A 22,683-nucleotide genomic window follows, 5' to 3' on the forward strand; every position below is an offset into this window, starting at 1 on the left:
TGCATCCACCTAATTACCTGCAGACCTTTGATCCTTGGAGATTCTTGGGGAGACAGATCCACTCAAGATTGAAATTGTTATAGGAGATGCACATCTCTTCTGATTGACACAACCAGTTACTAACACTAGCCCTTAACTTTTTAAAAAAGATTTAATTTTTTAGAGAGGGGGCAGAGAGGGATAAAAAGAGGGAGAGAAACATCAATGTGTGGTTGCCTCTCACATGGCCCCCACTGGGGGCCTGGACCTCAACCCAGGTATGTGCCCTGACCAGGAATTGAACCAGCAACCCTTTGATTTGCAGCCCACATTCAATTCACTGAGATATGCCAGCCGCCAGGGCAGCCCTTAACTTTCTCTGGCTAAGGCTATCTGTTCTGAATATAGCACTGTAGACACAAGAGGCACTGTAGACACAATGTGTGCTGGCACCTGATGGCTGTGGGTCTCTTGAGCCCTGGACTTGAAGCAACCTGGGGCCTGTTTTCAGACTCTCTGGAGCCCAACCTCCATGTGGAGGAAATTCTAGGCAGGCTCTTTAGTTTATAAAATCAGGTTATCTTTTTTTCTAGCTATAAAAATGAATTAGACCCATGGTGCTAAGTGTGGAAAGTTCAAACAGATAAGAATGCAGTTACAGTAAATCCATCACTAGCAATAACTACTATAGTATTTACATCTTGGTTTATTTCTTTCTGATAGTTTTTTTTTCTTTGAATATATGTGTATATATACACACACACCTGAATATACATATATATGACATGCATATGAATATGCATGTGACTAGGTGATTATAGCTACATAGTTGTGGTATGCTCTCTTTGTAACTGTGACCTGACCTTATAAAAATAATACATGTCCCCATCCTCCTTTATGAAAGACAAGGAGGTCCCTGATGCCTTGTAGCCGTCCTTCCCCTTTTACCTTCCAGTCTCTACCAGTCACATTTTTATTTCCAAATCTGTGAATTGAGCTTTATTGCTTTAGCTCATATACTCAATCTTCTTTCCTTTGTTAACTTTAAACAGTACCTTTGATTTCCCACTGCGAGAGACTTTGCACTCCTCATTCTTTTGCTCCTCCTTCTTCTCAACCAATCTTGTAATACTCTGTTCTCTATCTGGCATTAACATTTCCATGATTTGTCTATCAATTTTGAATTTGAAAACAAAATAATTAGTGTTTATAATACTGTGATTATGTAGATAGTATTCACTGCAGAACTAGATATTGTATCATTAATCCAGTGCCATTTCTCTGTAGGAGAAATATTTTAAAAATCCCACATGTTGGAAGGGAGAGCGAAGTAGGGAGGGGAGCCCACTCCGCTTGTATTTGACATTTGATAGTGGCATTTGGCTTCTTTCTTCTTGCTAAGAAGACCCAGCTTCAGCCTGCAGTTTGCTGCCCCAAGTCCCATCCCCCTGCCCTCAGCACTTGGCGCGGTGGGTCCGATTTGCTCCCACAGTGTTATTCTAGCAGCACGCCTCATTGGTAGGTTTCACCCACGAGTTGGACCCCATGTTCTCTGATTTCTCGAATTCCTTTTGTGTTTTGCTAAAATAATTCATTAAGTGATTCTGTTAGGAAGTGTCCATGACTCAAGAACTTGCTAGGCCCTGCCTTGACTGGGTATTGATGGGTATAAGTTATTCTTCCTGTGAGGTTTAATGGCTTGCTCCACTGTCACCTAGTATCTAATGACGCTGAAAGGTGTCTAATGAGACTGTGATCATCATTCATTAGAAAGTTGTCTATTCTTCCCTGTAGAAGCTTTAGAGTGATTATTTTTAAAAAAATAATCCTTGTGTTCTGAAACTGTGAGGTTTTGGACTATTTGACAGGCCTTTCCAGTCTGAAGGTTCATATTGTCAGCTCTGGAAATTTTTCTTCCATTATTTCCTCTCCTCCATGTGTTCTGTCCCTTGTTCTGAAATGCTTATTAGGTGGATGTGGCGCTTCTGAATTGGGTTAATTCCAATTGGTACTTAATTAATTGGATTAATTCCTTGGTACTTACTAATTAAGTTTTCTCTAATATTTTCTATTTCTATTTTCTTGTATACTGTGTGATTTCCATGACTTTTTCCTCTAGACCTTCTATAGATGCTTTTTTTTTTTCAGCCAAAATTTTAACTTGTCTGAATTCTTGGTCTCAGAGTGCTCATTTTTTGTAGCCTCTCTGATCTCCCTGACATGTTACATTAAAATTCTTCCAAGGTGTCTTTTCTTTGCAGAATCTTCATTGTTGTCACCAAAGTCACCTTTCTTGTCTTGCTCTTTGGTGATGGTGATCTTCTGGCCATCCTCATTTGGCCATTGTCATTCTGACATTTCCAAACTAAATGTGCCAGCGGGAGTCAGGTTTCCCCTCAATACTGCCTTTCCCCCTGACTCAGAAGAATGGTTGCACAGCATTAGATGGGTGGAGCATGTTGACCCGCAGGATTCATTTCAGGCTGTAAGACGGGGGTGGGGTGAATGGACTCCCACAAGCCAATCATGTTAGAGGAGGAGGGCCCACTGAACCCTCAGACAGATCACTCCTTAAAGAGAAGGGGTAGGAGACCCACCCAGCTGTTCCAAGTAAAGGGCTTTAATCAGCCATCCTCAGTTCCAATGTCTCTGCATTCCCACTCTCTGTACTGGCCCATGTGGCTGCTCGGTGGTGTTCCATGGCCTTCCCTTTGACATGTTTCTAGCTCCTCCCTGCTCTGCTCACCCTTGTCCATTAGGATGAGCAAAATAATTCTGCCTTCCAGAAATTTGCTGGGTTTTTTTGGAGCTACGATGGCCCCCCTTTTCCATATTCTAAACTTTTATAAACTTATTCCAGTTTGTTTCTCTATCCTATGATTTTTATGGTATTTTAAGAGCAAGAAGTGTGTTCATTTTTCCTGGTTGAAATGGTTTTTAGGGTTAACAGGTTATTATAAAGAGTTCTGACATCATTAAATTTAGTAAACATTATTGATACACAACATACTGATATAAATATTCTTTGCTTACAATTTCTATATTTTCTTCTTGTCTTCCTTTCTTATCTTTGTTTTTCCATTTAAAATATAACACAATGCACAAATCTTTGACTATATCTGAGGATAGAGTTGAAACAATAGTCACTGATTCCAAGGTGCCACCATTTTTAGACTCTGTACATTGCCTTCTTGCTTTCTCTAAGTGTTTGCTTCAACTGCTACAGAGTCCCGGTCCCATTACATTCTCAACAGCATGTTAAAAACAAAAAATATCACCCTTCCAGGTTGAAAAAGCAGATAATGGTATATAGATTATATTTCTTTGGTTACCTGTGAGACCAACAATTGTTTTCATATATTTTATTAGTTGTTTGTTTTTCTAGTCTTATGAATAGTCTGTTCATGGTTTTTTTTTTTTTGTATTCCCTCTTTGCCTGTAACTTTTATTTATGCTGTTTGTAATTAATGTTCAGAAGTTTATATGTTTATGCTGGCAAGGCTCTCGGTCTTTTCCTTTGTAATTCCTTTTTAAATAGATTTTTATTTGTTTATTTATTTTTAGACAGAGGGGAAGGGAGGGAGAAAGAGAGGGAGAGAAACATCACTGTGTGGTTGCCCCTCGTATGCCCCCTACTGGGGACCTGGACTGCAACCCAAGCGTGTGCCCTGACTGGGAATTGAACTGGTGACCCTTTGCTTCATAGTCTGGTGCTCAGTCCACGGAGCCACACCAGCCAGGGCTCCTTTGTAATTTCTTATAGTGACATTTTAACTTCGAATATCCTTTTACTATGAAAGATGAGTAAAATCTTTACATTTGTTTCACTCTAGGTTTTTGATTGTTTGATTTTTTTTCTTGATTTATCTCTTTTAAATAGTCTCTTACTTTTGTTCATGTTTTACTGCATTAAGTAGGATTTCTAGGAACGTGTTAAGTATAGAGGTAATGGGTATCTTGTCTTTTTCCTCATTTTAATGGGTTATCTCCACAGGGATTTTTAGAGTGGGGTGGGTAAAGTGTTCCTCAAGGGTGTAGAAGTAAGGAAGAGGAAATAGCACCTCACTAACCATCTACTGCATGGAGGGCCCACACGCATGCCGGTTCCGGGGGTGGGAGGGACATGTTCAGGGAATGGGGACCTCCCCTGTAAGGGGGCAGTGGCAGTAGGACCCTCCTCATGCACTTGTTTTAGTGATTTGTGGCACAGGTGCCCAGTTAGGGGGATTTACAGATTGTGCTGATTAGCGTTAAGTAGACTGACACTCAGAAAATAGGTGAGATCCAAGAAGCCCAGCTTTTGGATCCAGGTCATGCAGACCCAAGTGGGCCTCTCGAGAGCGTGGTCAAGTTGGCATCTCCTGTGGGCCCCCAAAAAGGCTTTCATCAGACACTTCATGAATGAAAGCACTGACAAGCCCATCAGCTTGGACACAAACCATTTAAAAACTTCAGAAAGACTTTAAAATGTCAATCTGCATTCACTCTCGTGATTGATGAAGCCTGGCTGCAGTCTTTGAAATCAAATGGGCAATGACTGCCCGTGGCCATTGTACCAGAATAAAGTGTGTGGTGTGTTTCAGGACACACTGCTTAACATTGTTGTCAGACACAGAGAAGAGTCACACGCTTCTTGTCATAAGCAGGGAAATGATGCCCATCTGCTGACCCTTTCTGTGATGGCAGACTGGTGACTGCCATCTTCACAAAGACTGAGGAGAAGCAACTGCTTGTCGAGGGAAAGTCATGCTATGGAAAGGGCACTTTTGAAAATGGAGTTTTTTTGAGATGTTTCAACCATTACATGACTTTTTTTTTTTTGTCTCAAAAAATGATCTGAGTGTGCTATCTGCAAATCCAAATCTCTGGAGTTCAAAAAGTCTAGAATCAGGAATTATTTAAATTGGTTAAGAATCTTCCCGGTGAATTGATCAAGGGTTTTGAAAATGAACCTCTGTCAATCAGTTTGTGAAATCAGCCATTGACATTAGAGAAGATGAAGCTTTATTGGCTGAATATCAGCAAACATGTCGGCATGCATGTGGAATGGAATTGGAAAATGAATATTGGGATTTAGTGACTACTACCAGTGACATTTTTCTTCCACTTGGATTTGTGTCTTTTTCTGAGGAGTGTTTCTGCTTATGGCAGATGTTAAAATCAAGTATGGAAACACACCCAACATAAAGCCAGCTCTTCAAATCACTGTATGACGAAGTGTTATGTCAAGAATTTAAAAGCATAGATAATATTATGTTGTTTCTAATAAGAAAAATCCAATTTCTATATGCTGAGAGAAAAAGCATTCATTGAAGCTGTTTTAAATTTATGGGTCTAGATTTGCACATAGAATTCTCTTATTTCAGAGTATTACCTATTTGTGTTTTCTCTATTTGTTTTAATAAACTTATGAGAAATTTGTCTGGTTTATTGCTTTTGTTTCAGAGAATCAGCCCCTCTAATTTATCTATTTTATAATTCATCTCTTCCATTACTTCTTTTTCCCCCTGTTGTTTTTATTTTATTGTTAATTTTCTAGGAATTTAGCATTGAAACTGAATTTAGTATTTTTCTTTTTAAAATAATGAGAGCATTGAATATCTCACATTTTTGTCTGAATAATACACCTCATGCTTTTGAAATAAAAATTATTTCTATTTTTTGTTATTTTAAAGATAACCTTTAATTTTAATGTCAACTTTCATCTAGGAAGTGTTTATGAGAGTGTACTGAATTTTTCTATTTTAATGAGTGACTTTGGGGATCTAGTATACAGAATGGTGATTGTAGTGAATAATATTGTAGCATATACTTGAAAGTTGCTAACAGAGTAGATATTAAATGTTCTCATCACAAAAATATGGTATGATGGGAGGGTTAATTAAAGCTAAGGTAGTAATCATATCCAACCAACACACAAAGTTTTATGTCAAGAATATCTCAGTAAAGCTGGAAAAATGTTCAATTTTAGCTTTTAAAATATTGAGTTTTAAATTGTTTTTACTTATATTTAGCTGTGCCAAACCTGCTTTTGAACACCTGTACCAAAGTTTGATAATTTTTGAATGTTCTACAGACATCTGAAAAATGACCTCTGAGGGTCACACACACATACACACTCAGAAAAATGTGGACCTTATTCATAGCCTCTTTGTTTTCACTGTTTCTCTTTAAAGTCCTCATTAATTTTTGTCACTACTTTCTAAATCAATTTTTCTTTATACTTATTTTTACTTTATAGTGATATAATATATGATTCATAGGGGTTTGTGACTAATACATTATCATTTTGGGTTGTACCCTTTTTAAACATAAAATGACTTTCATTGTACTTCAATGCTTTTTGTTTTGAATTATTTTGAAGTTAGAACTTTCTTTTGTCTTAAAGCCTTTCTCCATAATTTAACTTGTAAAGGTCTCTCCTCATGTCACTCTCAGGCAGCAGTGGGCAGCTGCTTGCTGTTCTGAGACCCACTTTGTTAGCTCCTCCGTGAGTGTCCTGCGTTTTCTGCGTGGATGCTCAGAGGGCTTCTTTTCATCTTCGAAATTGAAAATGTCTCGAGGATATCTACTTCTGTCAGTGTGGCCACTAAGCTAACGTGGATTCTTTTCCTGCTAGAAACACAGAAATGCTGGATAAAATACAACAACATTTAAATGCATAGCTCTGCCAGTCGTTTGGCTGCTTGCTTACATGTTATGTGTGCTTCTCCCTGCCCCTGCTGCCGTCCGCCTTGTAGGGACCCATCCCTGCAAACTCCATTTCCGCATTCTCTGGCCAGAGGCGGGTGCCGGCAGAAGAGGAGGAGGCAGGGATAGACAAAGGGGCCCCTCATCTTTAACTGCCTTGGACAAATGTCTCCAGCAGTGCCTAGCTCTCAGGTTCCTGCTGGATCTTGGTGGAGCAAGATCTTCCCTCCATGGTTCTAGTTCCTGTTTGGCAGCCCCTGCCTACCGTGGTTCTAGCTTCTTCTGGGCACCCCAACCTTGAGGTTATGGTAATTCTACCTTCTCCATATGTCCCTCCAGACTGGGATGGGAGCAACTTTCTGCTGTTGCTCATTCAGCCCTTCTAACCACTGAGGGGATAGCTTTTATTGAACTGCCTGATTTGGGCTCTGTTTTCCTGACTACACTGGCTGGTGAAACAACTTCATGTGGAAGTGAGGAAGAGGAAACACAGGCTGCCACTGAAGCATGCGTGCTGCTCCTGCCCTTTTCTCTTGACCCGCCCCCCCTCCAAAGAATGAGCCCTTGAAACTGTGATCTAGAGATGCAGAAGCCACTGCTGTCCCTTTTGCCAATGCCACCACTGCTTCTTCCCAGGCAGGGAGCTGGAGAGTGCACAGTGCAATGTTGCTCCAGGAAGATATCATGTTTTCATGACTTTTCTTTCCTGTAGAAAAAGCTAGAAGTGGTCAGGAAAAGAGCCTTTGTCCAGTGGCATGCTGGAGTCAGCTCACACCAGCTTGTGAAAGCTGGTTGTTGAATTTTCAGGAATTTTATTAGTGGGTTCAGAAACACAGCCATTCTTAAGTGATGAATGAAATATAAACTTACATTCTGAAAGCATAAACTTACCATTAAATGATATTAAAAACAAAGGTAATAAATACCAACTCTCTTCTTCATTATTTGACTGGATTTTATTATCTATGATTTTGGGGGTGAACTTAGCCTATGGAAGCATATGGTGGAAGTACTGTATAGTGGTGTGCTGGTGTACTACTGCATAGCCCTTCTCAAGTCCATGTTCGGTGACATTGTGTTGTTAGCTTGAAACTGGCCATTTGGGAGTATTTACACCAGTGGGCAAATGCTGCAAGTCAAGACTTTTTTTGAGACCCATATGGTATAACATTTACCAGTATAATCCTGATTACATTCCAAACTCATGAAAGTCTTTTGAATATAGGAGCTACACCTCATCTGGAACTCTTGTGGCAAGGGAGTCTGGAGAATATTATGCTGAGTGAAATAAACCAGGCAGTGAAAGCCAAATACCATATGATCTCACCTATAAGAGGAATCTAATGAACAAAATAAACTAATGAACAAAAGAGAACCACAGGCATGGAAACATGGAACAGATTGAAAGTGACCAGGTGGGAGGGGACAGGGGGGCAATGGAGGAAAGAAGCAGAAGGGACTAGTCAAAGAACATGTATGAGTGACCATGGACATGGGCAACAGTGTGGGGATGGACTGTGGGGGCAGGGGGTGGGAAGGGCGGAGAAGGGCAAAGAAGGAAAGACTGGGATAACAGTAATAGTATAACAATAAAAAACAATTAAAATAAAATGCAGTTATTACCTCTTCAGCTTCTTTAATCACTGGAGTAGGAATGAGTGCTGAATGAATCAGTCAAGAGTATGAAGCCTGAATGGAAAGGTCCAACATACATCTTATAAGAGTTTATAGAAGAGAGATTATAAAGACTGGGAGAGAGCCTATATACATCTGGAAACGTAGACATAGAATTGTCCAGAATGAGTCTTGACAGGTGAACAGCAATTAGGCTTCTCATTAGGGACAAAATACCCTCCAAGTACTAAGGAAATAATACATTTATAATTCTCTGCCAAGAGAATTATAGATTCTATAGAACTATAGAATCAATTATAGAACTATCATTCAAATGAAGTAGAAATCAAGAGTTTTTTAAAGACAAAGAATTAAAAATATTTCCACTTACAGTTCCTCAGTGAAAGAATTATAAATTCCCCTCATTAAGGGAATTGAACCTCGAGGAGAGAGTGCCCTGCGAGGAGCAACAATGAGTGGAGAAACAGGCAAATTTATGGAAAAGTCCAGGGGGACACTGGTTGTGAGACACAACAACAACAGCAGCAGCAATGACTAGTTTGGGGGGTTAAAAGTAAGGGCGAACTGAAATACTGGACAACAATAACATGGAAGAACAAAGCAGTCCAAAGATGATAAACACTAGATAACAATGAAAAGCAAATGTATGGAAGAGGAAATCAGAATGGCCCAACACTATACAACATGATGCCTAAACTAGCAGTCAAGGAGATGTGATTTAGAAGAATGGAACAGTTTGAAAATACCAAGTGTTGGCAAGGCTGTGGGGAAATAAGCATGCTGTTAGAATTATGGTGGGTCTGCAAATTGCTACAACCACTATTATGGTTTCAAAATATGTTCACAGATTCTCCGATACTCTTTCAATAGGTAGAGCCTGATTCTGTAAGTGTGGGCTGCACGTGGTGACTTGCTTCTAATGCGTGGAATGTGTTGAAAGTGATGGTGTGTGATTTTTGAGACCAAGCCATAAAAGTTCCCTGCTTCTGTCTCTTGAGTCACTTGCCTGGGAAAAGCCAGCTGCAAGGTAGTGAGAACGCTCCAGCAGACCTATGTGTGTATGTGGGGGGCGGGGGCATGAGGAGTGAGATTCTTTGTGAACAGTCAAGTGAGTGGACCATTTTGGAAGTGGATTCTCCAGCCCCAGTTGTGCCTTCTGATAGTCAACGTCTTCACTGCAACGCCCGGAGCCAGAACCACTCAGCTAAACAACTCCTGATTCCTGACCCACAGAACCTGTGACGTGACAACTCTTTGCTGGTTTAAGTTGCTAAGTTCAGGAGTAATTTTTTAATGTAGCAAGAGAGAACTAATGCTACCACTTTGGAGCAATTTGACAAAATTCTGTAACATTTTGTCTAGGTGCGTAGACAAAAGACATAGGCTAAAAGACATAGACGTAGGCTACGGGAGTCCTGCAAACTCATCCAAGTACAAGGAGACATAGGAGGTTATTCATTGCAGAATGCTTTTTCTTTCAATTGGATAATGGATAAATAAATTGCAATATGTTTATACAATGGCAAATTATAGAACAGTTTAAAATAAATCATGTGTATGTGCGTGGATTTTGATAAATCCCTAATATCTAATAGAGGGTGTACTGTGTAAGTTCCAAAAACATATGTATGGTGTGATATTACTGATGTAGATTTTAAGATATCTATGGCAATACTATAATATATTCTCTGTAGTTACATCCAAATGTAAGAAAATTTAAAAACACAGCAGGAAAGATACACTCCACTGCAGAATACAGTTGTCACAGTGGAGGGAAGGAGGTAGAGGAATAGAATAGGTGGGCCAGGGCTTCAATATGTAATATATTATTTCTTCCTAAACTTGAAAGCAAGTGAGGCAAAATATTAGCCTGTGTTCAATCTGATTGGTGCGTCCATGGGTACATTATATTATTTGCTGAATTTTCTGTTGGTTTGAAACACTCTTTATTGCTATTAACGTAGATTTCCATTCTGCTATTATTTTCAAATTTGTTCTTTGCTTTGCAAAGGCCTGCACCTTTTCCAAAGTAGCTTGCTTCTCAGCAAGCTTTCTTTTCTTTTTGAGTAAGGTACTCTGGTATTTCCTCATGCATCCTTGTTTCATAGACACCCCACTCTCTGAACTTAGTTTTAAGGACATAACCAGAAGCTTCATAAAATTATCTTCTTGCTCATATTATTATTGACAATATGTTTTTTCACTTTACAGCTTGTTAAAAGTGCTTTCTCCTCTAATGATGCAGAACTTTTAGACAGACCCCACATCGGTGTTTTCTGCTTACTCATTCCTGTCTGATTTGAGCTCTATCCAAACCCTGTTTGCCAACTGGCATGCCCCTGCAGGATCTTAACAAGGGAACACAGTTGTTTTGTAAGTGCTTAGCCAAGTGCCCAGTATCTTTGCTGGATCTTCTTGTCCCCATGACTTAGCTCTTGGACTCTGAGGAGGGGATGTACATTTCTGAGGGTATCTGAGGTCTTCTGCAATTCTTTCTTAATCAGAAGTCATGCTTGAAGGAAACCTTAAAATCTCTATAAGTCACTGTTCCTAGGGTCCTTCTCATTGACGTCTTTGACTGCAGCAAATTTCACATTGGGGCCCCTGCCTCTGACCCTTTCATTCCTAGCCATGCCGCATATTGGTAGGTACAGTCCCTGAGTACCCAGAGGAAGGGGTTTGCTGTTTGCCAGTGGCACTAAGGACAGTAGGGATTTGACCCTGGCTACTTTTAAAAAGCAATTCCAATGTAGTCTGAAGGGCGATTGATTGTCTGATGCCTTAGTTGGTCATCCGTGCCAAGAAATGGAAGAGAATTTGGGTAGATAAAAGTCTCTTCTCATCCCTTCACTATTGGGCTCTATTACTTAGTTTCCAAATCCAAAGCGTGGGTCTGCCACTAAATGTCATCAAATCCTTCTAATCCTTACTGTGCTGACTTAATGGAAGCTTCGTCTACACCATCAGGAATATCATTAGTTTTGTGTGCCCTCAAGAGTGTATTCCAGGAAATTTGACAAAGGCCCCATCAGGGTTGGCTGGACTCTTTAACTTCCAGAATTTGAGGTTAACGTCACTCCTCGGACGTCTGGCAGTTAGAGGACAGGGATCCCCTGAAGTTGGCAGTGCGTTCCATGCACACTGTGGGCAGGCACTCGGCAGGAAAGCCCGCACTTCAGAGGAGGTCTTGCACCTCCTTTTCGGAAGTCCTGCCCTCCTCTCTGTGGTCCGTTACCAGACATCTATGCAACTGAACGAAGTACTCTAGACCGTGCTTCTCATATGAATTGTGGGGAAAAACCAGTTTTTTTAAAATTCCAGTTTTTGGCAGACTGATACTTTTGTAAAATATAGTAAGAATGAATTACTGGAAACATAAAATAAAAAGGCAGAGACATAAAAATCAAGTCAACTGGTCCCAGGTGTAGATATTGGGACGATGCTGTGGACTGCTATAAAAATCTCAATGCCGCCTCTCAGTTCCTGTCCTTAGCTCATTGCAGACCAGCAACAGTGCCTGGCAGTGGTCCACAGAGCACACTTTGAGTAGCCCTGTTATAGAGGCCCTGCAAGGATTGTGTTTGGGTACATTCTTTGTCTGTAGTAATAATATCAGCCTATAGCGATACGAGCTGGGTCTTTGGCACAGGAGAGAAAAAAAATGGAAGGTGTATTAGTCTGGGTTCTCCAGAGAAACATAACCAATAGGTATATAGAAATGTAGAAAGATTTATTACAAGGACTTGGCTTACATGGTAATGGAGGCTGAGGAGTCCCACCGTCTGCAGCTGGCAAGACAGAGGCCCAGGAGAAATGATGGTGTGAGCTCCAGTTGAGTCACAGTTCCAGTCCAAAGGCAGAGACCAACACTCCAGCTTCACAGTCAGGCAGAGAAAATGAATTCTCCCTTCCCCTGCCTCCAGCAGATTGGCTGAGGCTCACCCCCGGGGAGGGCATTCTGCTTTACTCAGTCTACGGATTCAAATGTTAATTCATCCAGGAATGTCTCCCCAGACATACCCAGGATAATATTTAACCACATATCCAGGCACCCTGTGGCCCAGTCAAGTTGACATGTAAAATTAACTGTCACAGGAGGGCACCATCTCACATCAATATGAACGGGGCTCTTTGGTTTATTACTCTGTCGAGAAATGCACCAGCTCCTTGACCCTAGAAATGGGAACCACCCTTTTTATGTTTAACCTCCTGACACCTTGTCCATTATGTGAGCATAGACTCAGGCTCCCCGATGCCCAGGAAATAGACTCTTCTTCAGCTCCTGTGCTTTCTGTTCAAATAGGCCCCTCCTCCAGACGGGGCCAGCTGCTAGTTCGCCAGGGCCCCTGGTGCTACTCAGCCCTCCCCCACCTGAACCTCAGAACCCTAATGTAAAATGCCAGCCAGCTTCTCTCTGGAGTTCACCCTCTGCCATGTCCTCACGCACCTGCCTTCATAACTCAGAATGTTTGTCTTCATGCTTGTCGATCTATGGCCTCTTCTTTTCCCTGTATCTTACTTCATATGATCCTTAGCAAATAATTACTGATACTTGTTGAGAATGTGCGTGGTGCTAAGTCCAATGGTTTCCACATCTTATTTTATAGTTACAAAAATACTATTCAGTATGTATCACAACCCCCATTTACAGAGGAGGAAACTCGGAAGACAAATGACTTACTTACATGGCTATTCAAAGCAGAGCTAGGATTTCCATCTAATGCTGTTTCTGCTTCCAAAGTCCTGATTCTTAACGACGAAATCGTATTGCCTCACCAAAGATACAGAAAAATTGTCCACACAATAAATGGTCACTTAAATAATATTACTTAATGAGTAGAATTGCCATTGAATATGTTTATGTATATTTTTTGTCCATTGCCCTCCATAGAAGGATCTATCTTTAAGTTTTAGGTCAGGACCACATTTGTCTTTGCCGATGAACTTGCAGGTTTTCCTTCCTTTGCCAAAGAGAAACTCTTGCTTGGGTTTCCCCAGGTGGCTTGGAGTGAAATTCAGTCCTTAATTGCAGCAGCTGTTTTTAGCTTACTTGAGATGATGTTCTTCCCTTTTCTGAACATGACTGTATTTATCTGTATGGATGGTTCAATTGCACATGTTTTCTTTCCTGCTAGACTTGGAGCATTTTGGGCGCAGAGACTGAATGCACTGAATATGTACCTAATTTTGTAAGCTGCTTTTTCCAGAAGCAAATTACGTTGATATATCAAATGAGATTCAGTTATGACTAGCTTTTTTTTTTCCTGCAAAGTACTCAGTGTTTATTATGTTGCTGTATGGGGGTGTGGCTTAGATGTGTTCGTGTAACCTTGTCACTAAGCTGTACAACTTTGTGTGGCAGATCCAAAGCTTCAGACAAGCAGGTCAAAGGTGGTCATGGGAAGCTGTTTATAAGATGCTTAGAAACTAGGGGATGACCGGTGAAATGGGAAGGAATGTTTTCAGTGCCTGTACTGATCTGAGTGGGGCTCCTCCAGGTAAGGCAATTAGATAAGCTTAGTATGGGGTCTTCCCATGTTTACGAACTTCGCTGAATGAGAAAATAACGGCTGATGAGGCAGCCTGGGTCCTGGGGCCAGTGCTGGGAGAGAGAAGGCACACAGGGAGCATCAGCCAATGTTGGCTTCTCATTCCCTGGACCTTGGGAATCTAGTCCTTGCTTAGACGATCACGGCACCTGGTCCTGGTGACCAAGATTGGCCTTAGGAAAAGGGAGAGTGACCCCAACTTGTACAACTGATACTTTCATTTTTATAGATTTATTTTTTTTTAATTTCCCTTTATTGATTCTAGAGAGGGTGGCGGAGTGAGGAAGAAAGAGAGTGAGAGAAACATCAGTGTGAGAGAGAAACATCACTTGGTTGTCTCATGCATGGGCCCCAACCGGGGATCAAACCAGCAACCCAGACATGTGCCGTGGGCAGGAACTGAACTGGTGACTCTTCAGTTTGCAGGATAACACCCAACCCACTGAGCCACACTGGCCAGGGCTGATCCTTGTTTTTAAACCTGTTTAGTCTGCAATTTAACTAGGAGAAAAGAGGAGATGGCAATTGAAGTGTTCTTCCAGAAAAAGATCCTTGTTTTCTATTTGCGTGTAAGGATAGATTTGGCTTGGGAGGGGGGAGCCTTACTTATAATCAACTGAAGATGTACATCTTATAATTGGCAAATGTGTGCGCACTCTGTGACTAGCATCCTGCCATTTACGATGGGCCTGTGGATGTGTGTTTTGTGGGTCGTGGAGAGTTAGGATGGTTTGGAGGCTGATGGCTGGCCCTGGCTTCAGCCATGTGTCTGTTTTACTTTTCGGGGCCCAGAACGTTTGTGAGAGATGCCCCAGTTGTTATAATGAATGAAAAGTACCTTTGATAGAAATAGAGAAATCAGGAAGTGTGGCCTATTTTTTAGGAAGATAATTAATTCATTTTTAGACATCTTGAGTTTAAAATGAGAGTTTGACATCCGGATGGAAATGTCTTGGCTCAGCTGCGGCTGCTTACTTGAAACAGCCACTTAGAAGGCTTGTGTTCTAGAAAGGATTTTTTCGCTAACCAGTTTTGTGCTCTTGGTCCAGCACTGAAAATTTTAGGGGTCTCATTGGTTGATCTCGAAGTCAGCGGCTCTCAAGCCCAACAAGGTCATGGCTGTTGTGTGCTCTAGACTGGGGAGAGTGGGAGAGTGCCCAGCTGTGCCTGTCACTCAGTGGTGTCCCAGGGAAAAGAAGACAGGAGCCCCCCACCCCCAGGTGCATGCCAGCTCCAGCGTCCCATGAGCACGGACCATTGCCATCATGTGGATTATTTTTCTCAGTGAGGTTTGAGGGTTAGCGAGGTTTGGGTGTATTGAACAGTGATTCTCAGAGACTGGGCTTGAGTTGGCTGTCTTCTTGTAATGTGTACCTTGTTACTCAGAGGTCCACTCCAGCTTATCCTGCAGACACAAGCCTTATGTTGGAAGGGCCTCTGCAAATGACTTACATGGAGAATGGCAGGTGTATGGGGAGAGTGCACAGAGTCCATCTCTCTCCAACAGAGCTCCTGGCAGGGAGTCCCTCGCGTTCTGCTTGGATGCCCCCAGTGGACGGGCAACTCCTTCCAGTGCTGCCCAGTTCAAGTTCTGGGAGCTCTGTTAAGATGTTGTTTGTCCACATCCTGTAATCAACTCCTTATTTTTCCTACCTATTCCCTAACTCTGCTCAGTGGCTTATCAATCCTCTTTGCCCCCTTTCCAGATGGAGAAGTGGAACCTGGGGTACTCAGCGGCTTGCTCACTGTAACAGAGAGACATGCTCTTTCTGCTGGGGAGGGCCCTTCTTTCTAACTGCCTTTCCCCTTTTTCCTCGGTACCTGATCTTTCATTCTCCTTACCACAACCCTTTCCCTCCCCTTTCCCTAAGCCTGGAGCCTCTGGCCTGCCTTGCACTGCTGGAAACTTCCAAGGCCCAATGCTGGTCATCTGGGCAGAGGAGCTTTGGCTGGAGAGTTTGCTAGTTTGGGCAAAGGATGCTTTAATTTCCTGAGAGGGTACTGGAAGCTTCTTAGCTCTGGGATGCTGTGAGGTGTCATTCACCTTTACAGCAGGGCACGTGTGACAAGGGTCTCAGGGGTGTGCTAATAAGCCACTGGTACAACCTGGACAGGTGTGGGGGCTGCTTCTCAGGGATGCAGGCTGTTCTGCATATTTATCAATACTTAGCGCCTGGCTTTTCCTTCCTGCTTTGAGTGCTGTGTGAGTGGAACATCTGCTTTGCCTGGGGAAAGTGAAACACTTGGATCTTTTCAGGTTCACAGCCAAGATGCCCAGTCTATGGGCAGCCCAATGTTTCTGGGCTGTGCAGTCCTTTCCTATGAGAACTGGGACAGAGTTTATCAGGCCAAGGAGAGGGGTACATTCCTATGTACATGGAGAGGCAGGCTGAAGATTGCATGGTGTCCCACAGCCTGCAAGGACCACGGGTTCAAATTCATAAGTAAATGGGAACAATGAAGTAAGACATAAAATGAAGGAAGGGGCAGAACTTGAGGTCCTTTGGGAATTGTGCAGGCCACGGGCATCCCGGAATCTTGTGACTTTCCCTCTAGAGATGTTATTTTTTAAAAGAGAACACTAGCCATCTGAAAATGGGGGTGGTCCTGTAAGGGAGGGAAGGAGGAGTGAATGACGATGTCTTTTTCTCCTCGTCTCTCTCCTCTTGTGAACAGGGAGAAGATGCCTTTCCACCACGTGACCGCTGGCCTGTTGTACAAGGGGAATTACCTCAACCGCTCTCTCTCTGCTGGCAGCGACAGCGAGCAGCTTGCTAATATCTCCGTGGAGGAGCTCGATGGTAAGGAGCCCGCCCTGTCTGGGAGCTTAGCCGCCCAAGAGAGCCATTCGTGGCTATTGCACATCTAAGGGGAGAGTAGTGCCTGGCTCTCGCCACCAGCTGTGGCCAAGTCTTAACTGGGGTGTGATGGGAAGGAGTTCAGAGATAAATTCTGCCTGAGTGACTTCTTTGTGCAGGATAGACCTTGTAGCCTGAAAAATCGATGGTGGCTATTTGTTTCCTTGGATACTGACTGGGAGGGCAGCCTTCAACTCCCCAGGTGTATTTTCCAGTTTATGGAAGCTTTTTCACCAATGGTGTTGTCCTGTGTCCATATTGTCATTTACGATGGTGCTCAGCTGTGGGGGAGGGTTAAGCCCTGCTAATGACTGTCTCTTGACTTGTGGCCATGGTGTTTTGAATCCTGCCCAGATCAGAACCATCTGGAAACTTGTGTCGAGGTAGGAATGGACAGCAGTTATTTTTATTGCCTCTGTTCCTTCATAACACAGTGCAGCCCTTGGTGTTCAGGGCAGGGTTGGGGGTAGGAAAAACCAGAGAACACAATGACTAACTTTGTCCTGGGACAGCTCCCCATCGTATCCCCACTGGTAAACCAACCCCCAGTGAAAAAATTAAGACAAGGAAGAGGAATTTTTTCTTAGAATAGAGAATTAGGTTGATTCAGCCAGAGGTTTGCCTAGGTGCCACATCTGCTGAGGCCAAACCAGAATCAGTTTTACCTAGTGTTTTGGAATGCTGTGTTCCTTATAACACATTTTAACACATGAAGTCTAAATTTACTTTCTAAAAGAGAGAAGTCAAAATTAACCCCAGGTGGCTCACAGCTTTGCTTTTAAGTGTAATGATCCGAATGAGTACGCTTTCTAGGTGCACATCTCTCACACGGGCAAGGTAGGCAGATTCCGCTCTGGCTTAAGGAAGCTGAGCCAGCTTCGTGATGGGCAGGAGATGAGGGAAGCAGAGGACGGGGCGGTCCATAGCTTTTCCTGCCCTTGTTTATTCTGTGGGCATGCTTATCTAAAAGCTTGCTTATTTAGGAGAGCAAGTGGCAGAGGCTGGTCGGCTGGGTCCAGAGGAGAGGTGGCGATGTTAGGGGGAGTGGGGATAATGTGAGCAAGGCCAGGGTCCTTAGGGCCAGTTGCTGCTCACGGAGGTCTGGAAGACTGGTGGCTAGAGAGGACAGCAGGGCCCTCAGATATCCTGACCTTCACTTGGCTAGAGAACAGTTAGACACAGGACATAGACGAATGCAAGAGAGCCCTAACTGCCTCTGAAATGACCTGTCCTGCTGACCACAAAGAAGGATGAGGCTGGGCTGGCTGTGTTTGGTAGGAGAGGTGAAGCTCACACCTTCCCCACCCCAAGGAGTCCCCCCACCCAGTGGAAAATAGGGCAGGCGGTGCCTGGATTTGGTGGGTTTGCACCTGTGTTGTATAGGTCCCCTGGGTTTACCAGTTCTCAGGAGTGCCCTGTGTGGGGCCCTGCTGAGCAGAGGCCCTGAGAACTGTCACCTCTCAAAGAGGCTGAGATCACTCGCCAAATGAGGGCTGAAAATCATCTCTGGCTTTCCCAAACCCTGCTTTCCATCTCCCTTTCTCCTCCCTCCTCCCTTCCAACTTTGCTGTAAATAATAACAAAGAGACAATTTCTCCAAGACTTCTCAGAGCAACAGCTTAGATTTTTTTTTTCCTGTTAAATCTGGGGAGCATGGCTTTTCAAGAGGATGGCAGGCTAGAGTTCAGCCCTTCTCCCCACTTCAGGCACCTGGCTGAAACACCATCCCTGTTTTGGGGCAAACATCAGAGTCCACCAGCTGTTTTACCCAGGTCCAGGCAGCTGAGCAGGGCTGAAATTTGCCTTCTTAGCAGGTGAGATGAGCCGGGAGTGACTTGAACAGCCCTCAAGCTCAGGTGAGCAGGCTGAGCAGTGAAGCCCGGGGGGCAGAGTGGGGCCTTGTTGGAATGGAGCAGGACTTCATGGACCAAGCGTGGCTGGGGAAGATGCTGTGTTTGTCCTTCAGGAGGGTAATCCTGGCTCTTGGCCTGGTGAGAGGCTGTTTGTTTTCTGACAAAAGACTTCTTCTACTTCTTTAATTTTTGCCAAGGTGACTCCTGCATTATGACTGCTCCTGCTTTCTTACCAGCACTGTGGGACTTGGACAGGGCTGGGCAGATGTGTGCTGAGTTCAGAGCAGGCGGACAGGGTCTGAAAACCAGCTGGTGTGGATCTGTTCGGAGGACTGCATGTTGGTGCTTTGGGAAGCTAAGGTTTCCAGGGCTTTGCCTGTCTGCTGTTCTCTTGGGGCTGCCTCATGCCAAGCTGAGTCCTAACATCCTGCCATTCGAGGCCACCCATTTGTCCTCAGAGGTCTCTCGGTGTTGCATAGGGAGTTGACGTGGTAGACACTGGTGAAGCATCCCTTGTGGTTTGTCGACCTTGGGAGCAGACTTTAGTTGAGTGCCGTCCTCACTCCCTGCTCCCTGCTCCTCACCGTGTACAGCACTGAGCCTGTGCTTCAATGTAAGGGTCAAAGGGGCCCAGTCCATGGGTGGGTCCCTCTGAAAACAGGCATGACCAGAGCCTCTCTCCATGAAGGCCATCTGCAGCTGACGTCCACAATGTTCTGTTTCTTTTTTTCATACAAAGCTCAGCGGGAAATAATGCAAAACTACCTCAAGTTGGCCGGGTTGGAGGTGGAAATTGCCCAGCAAACAAACTCAGCCAGGATGAATCAGTCATCTATTCACTCATTTCTTCATTTCTTCATTTGCGCTCATTCATTCATTACAGGAATGTTTACCCAAATGCTTTCTGGCCAGAGGAGGAAAGCAAGAACTATATTTGTTTCCTATCCCCAAAGAGTTTGCAGTCTATCCAGGGAGTTCATTTATATACACAATTAATTAGCAGTATCTTGCACTTTTATAGGGTGCCATGTGAAATTTTATTCGACATGTAAATTATAATTTTTAAAAAACAGTTTTTGAAATGCTGTTTATTGAATGCTCTTGTGATGCCATCCTAATCTTAAACTAATTTCACCTCTATCTGAAGTTTATTCATGTTCATTAACATACAGTATATTCCATTATATATATAACTCAATTTCCCTAGCCATTCTATTCGGGATGGATATTTGGGTTTCTGGTTTGGGGCTATGAGGATTTCACCCAGCCATCTCCCTTCTTGGAGCCGCTGCGATGTTAGGGTCTGCTGTCCCCATGGCTCCCTGCAGCAGCTGTGAAGTGTCAGGGGGTAGACGCTTCTCGTTATTGTGCCAGTGGCAGTGTTAGCCCCTGGGTTGCTTTCTCAGGTCTTCCTTTGAGCTTAGGTTTGTCTGCTTCCACATCTTTGATGGGAATTATTTTTGTCTCTTTTTTAGGAATGCCTCTCATTTTAATGCTAGATTTTCGTTCATTTTTCTCATTACGTGTCTCTTCTCTTATCATTTTTCCGTTTTGCACTTTTGCATTCAGCATTGCTTTTTGCGTGTACCTTCCACATGACCGATTTAGTTGTCTGCCATCATTTAAAATTGTTAAAATTATTTATTGTAAAATTTGAAGTGATTTGTATAATATATATATATACATAAATTTTACATGTATACATATATATACGTATAAAGACTTTTAATTCAAGTGTCCTGACTAATGCTGCCTTTATGTTGCATAAGGTGTTTTTATATGGTCCCTTTTGCTTTTTTTTGTTCTGCTTTGCAATTCAGCCATTACAGTTCTTTGTAGGACAAGTATCTGTGAGCAAACAATGTTTGTGAAGAGTCTTCAACCTTTTTTGTTCTATCTTCGCTTTATCCCAAACTTGGGATAATTTTCCCTTTTTTTGGCCAGATTGGAGAGTCCGGTTTCTAGAAGACATTTATCTTTCTAGCCATTGCTGCTGGGCAGAAGTGGGGTCTTGACTGTCCCTCCTGTTGGGTTGGCCCCCTGGGCCACACAATTATATACTTCCTTTGCTCTTCCCCTCTCTTGCTCTCCTTCCTGTTCTGAAACTGGTATCCAGCCTTTAGGGATCCCAGGTACATTCTGGTTCTCGTCTCCTCTACAGATAACCCAGAAAGGGCTGCACTAACTCATGGCTCTAGTTACTCTCAGAGTGGCGTTTCCCGAAGGAGCTTGAAAAAGAGGTGCCACCAAAAAGAAAAAGGACTCATAGACCTGGACAGCAGTGTGGTGATTGCTGGGGGGTGAGGTGGGCAGAGGTGGAAGAGGATAAAAGGGGTATACATGATAATGGGAAAAATGCAATAAAAAATTATAAAAAAAAAGAAAAGAAGTGCTGCCAAAGTGGGTTTGGCTTGGAACTGGATCACCACGGAAACAGTAGCTATGAAATGAGGGAGCGACTGCTTGCTCTGCTGGTCAGTATGGCTTCTGGGTCCCTGGTAAGGGTGAACGATGGTGGTAAGTCAGTCTTCCTTCACAACATGCCACTGTGGTTCTCAGGTGGGCGGGAGTTGTATTTCTCCAGTTTCACTAGTGTTGCAATTAGTGAACATCCTTCCGGCTCTGACATGTGTCCATATCTCAAAATCAGTATTCCTGGTGATGTGCTCACACATGTATTTTGGGTGGTGTTTTCATTTCAGTTTGGGGGTGCATGTCTCGGTCTGCCACCCTTCCATCATGAAGCCGCCTTTTAGTAGTTGGCTAACATCATTGGGACTGTCCCAGAATCCCGGCTTCACACAGCCCACGTTCCTCAATGACCCACGCTTGCCTAATGCAGTGGACACTCAGTATCTATTCTGGACTTCTGCAGCATAGGGCAGTGTTTGTCACACTTTTGGCTGTGAAGTTCATCACTGCGTTGGCATCATGTCACTAGCTGGCTCTCCTCCTGCCTCTTTTCTACCTCTCTGTTATTTTCACTCTTCTTTGGGAACCCCTTATGTCCTGCTCACGCCTTACCCACTGCTGTCCCCGTGCTGGGTGTCTATGTGCTGATTGCATCAAGATCTTCAATTTCTGCCTCCATCCTGAATTTCAGACTTGCTACCTATAGTCCTGCATAGATGTCCCATGACTTTCTTAAACTCCAAAGATCCGGAGCCCTGTGAATTTCCTTTGTTCTCCCAATCTGCCCTTTCTGTGGAATTTTTCCCCAGGAAATTATATCACAGTATACCCAATCAGCACAGTGGTACTTTGGGATTCATCCTTGGTTCTTGTTTTTCTCTTACTTCCCACATACAAGTGGTGAAGTGCTGCCGATCAACTTCCTTCATAAGTATTCCTTCCTCCCTGACCCCCTTGCTGTTCTCTTCGGCCAGGTCTCCACTTCCTGGGCAGTAACAGTTGCCAGGAGGAGAGCCCTGGTCCACGAAGTCACCTGTCCTAATCAGTTCAGTTCCATTTCATCGGAGGGCTGCTCCTCACTTACGCACTGGATTGAGTTTTCCCTCTGCTATAACTTTTTTTCTTCATGTCCACAATACTTGTATATAAATATGTACAGATTTAAGATTTCTTCAACTTTTAAAAACATTTTCAAATCCACAGAGGTTTGGAAAGTATAGTGAATACCTTTCATTTGATTGTTAATATTGCACTGTTTGCCTTTTAAACTTTGTTATCAGTTGCTAATTGCTTTACTCAAAACACATGAAGTTCACTGTCCTATTTGTTTTTCTGGATGGAAGCCCCTTGGCCAAGCCAGACCTGGGTGTCAGTGGTATGTTGGTGAGGGGGAAGTGAATCTGGGGAGGCGTCTGCTTTCTTTCTCTTCCATCCTCTCAACAATCACACACACAAATAATTTTTTTCAGTTTTAGAATAAAATTTTTTTAGTAGTTTCCATTTCTGTAATGAAATGCTCTATCTGTTTACTCATTAAAACAGTGTTTTAAAAATTCTTTGGACAGGCCCTGACTTGTGCGGCTCAGTGGACTGAGTGCTGGCCTGCGAACCAAAGAGTTGCTGGTTTGGTTCTCAGTCAGGGCACATGCCTGGGTTGTGGGCAAGGTCAGGCTCCCCCTCGGGGGCTTGTGAGAGGCAACCACACAT

The 22,683-nt window shown here is 43.3% G+C and overlaps 1 protein-coding gene across 2 annotated transcripts in view; it reads left to right on the top strand.

Moving 5' to 3' along the window:
* CALN1 (calneuron 1) overlaps window positions 1-22,683 on the top strand; it is a 434,944-nt gene that overhangs the window by 84,775 nt on the left and 327,486 nt on the right. Inside the window, exon 2 of one of the 2 annotated variants that reach the window (XM_037041731.1) lies at window positions 16,534-16,654. In XM_037041731.1, the coding sequence (XP_036897626.1) occupies window positions 16,534-16,654 (121 nt within the window). Of the gene's footprint in view, window positions 1-16,529; window positions 16,655-22,683 lie in introns of both variants that reach the window. The other variant, XM_037041730.1, reaches the window with a different exon arrangement.

Source organism: Sturnira hondurensis, unplaced genomic scaffold (genome assembly GCF_014824575.4).
Source record: "Sturnira hondurensis isolate 20B ecotype Veracruz unplaced genomic scaffold, ASM1482457v3 Scaffold0003166, whole genome shotgun sequence".
Lineage (NCBI taxonomy): Eukaryota > Metazoa > Chordata > Mammalia > Chiroptera > Phyllostomidae > Sturnira > Sturnira hondurensis.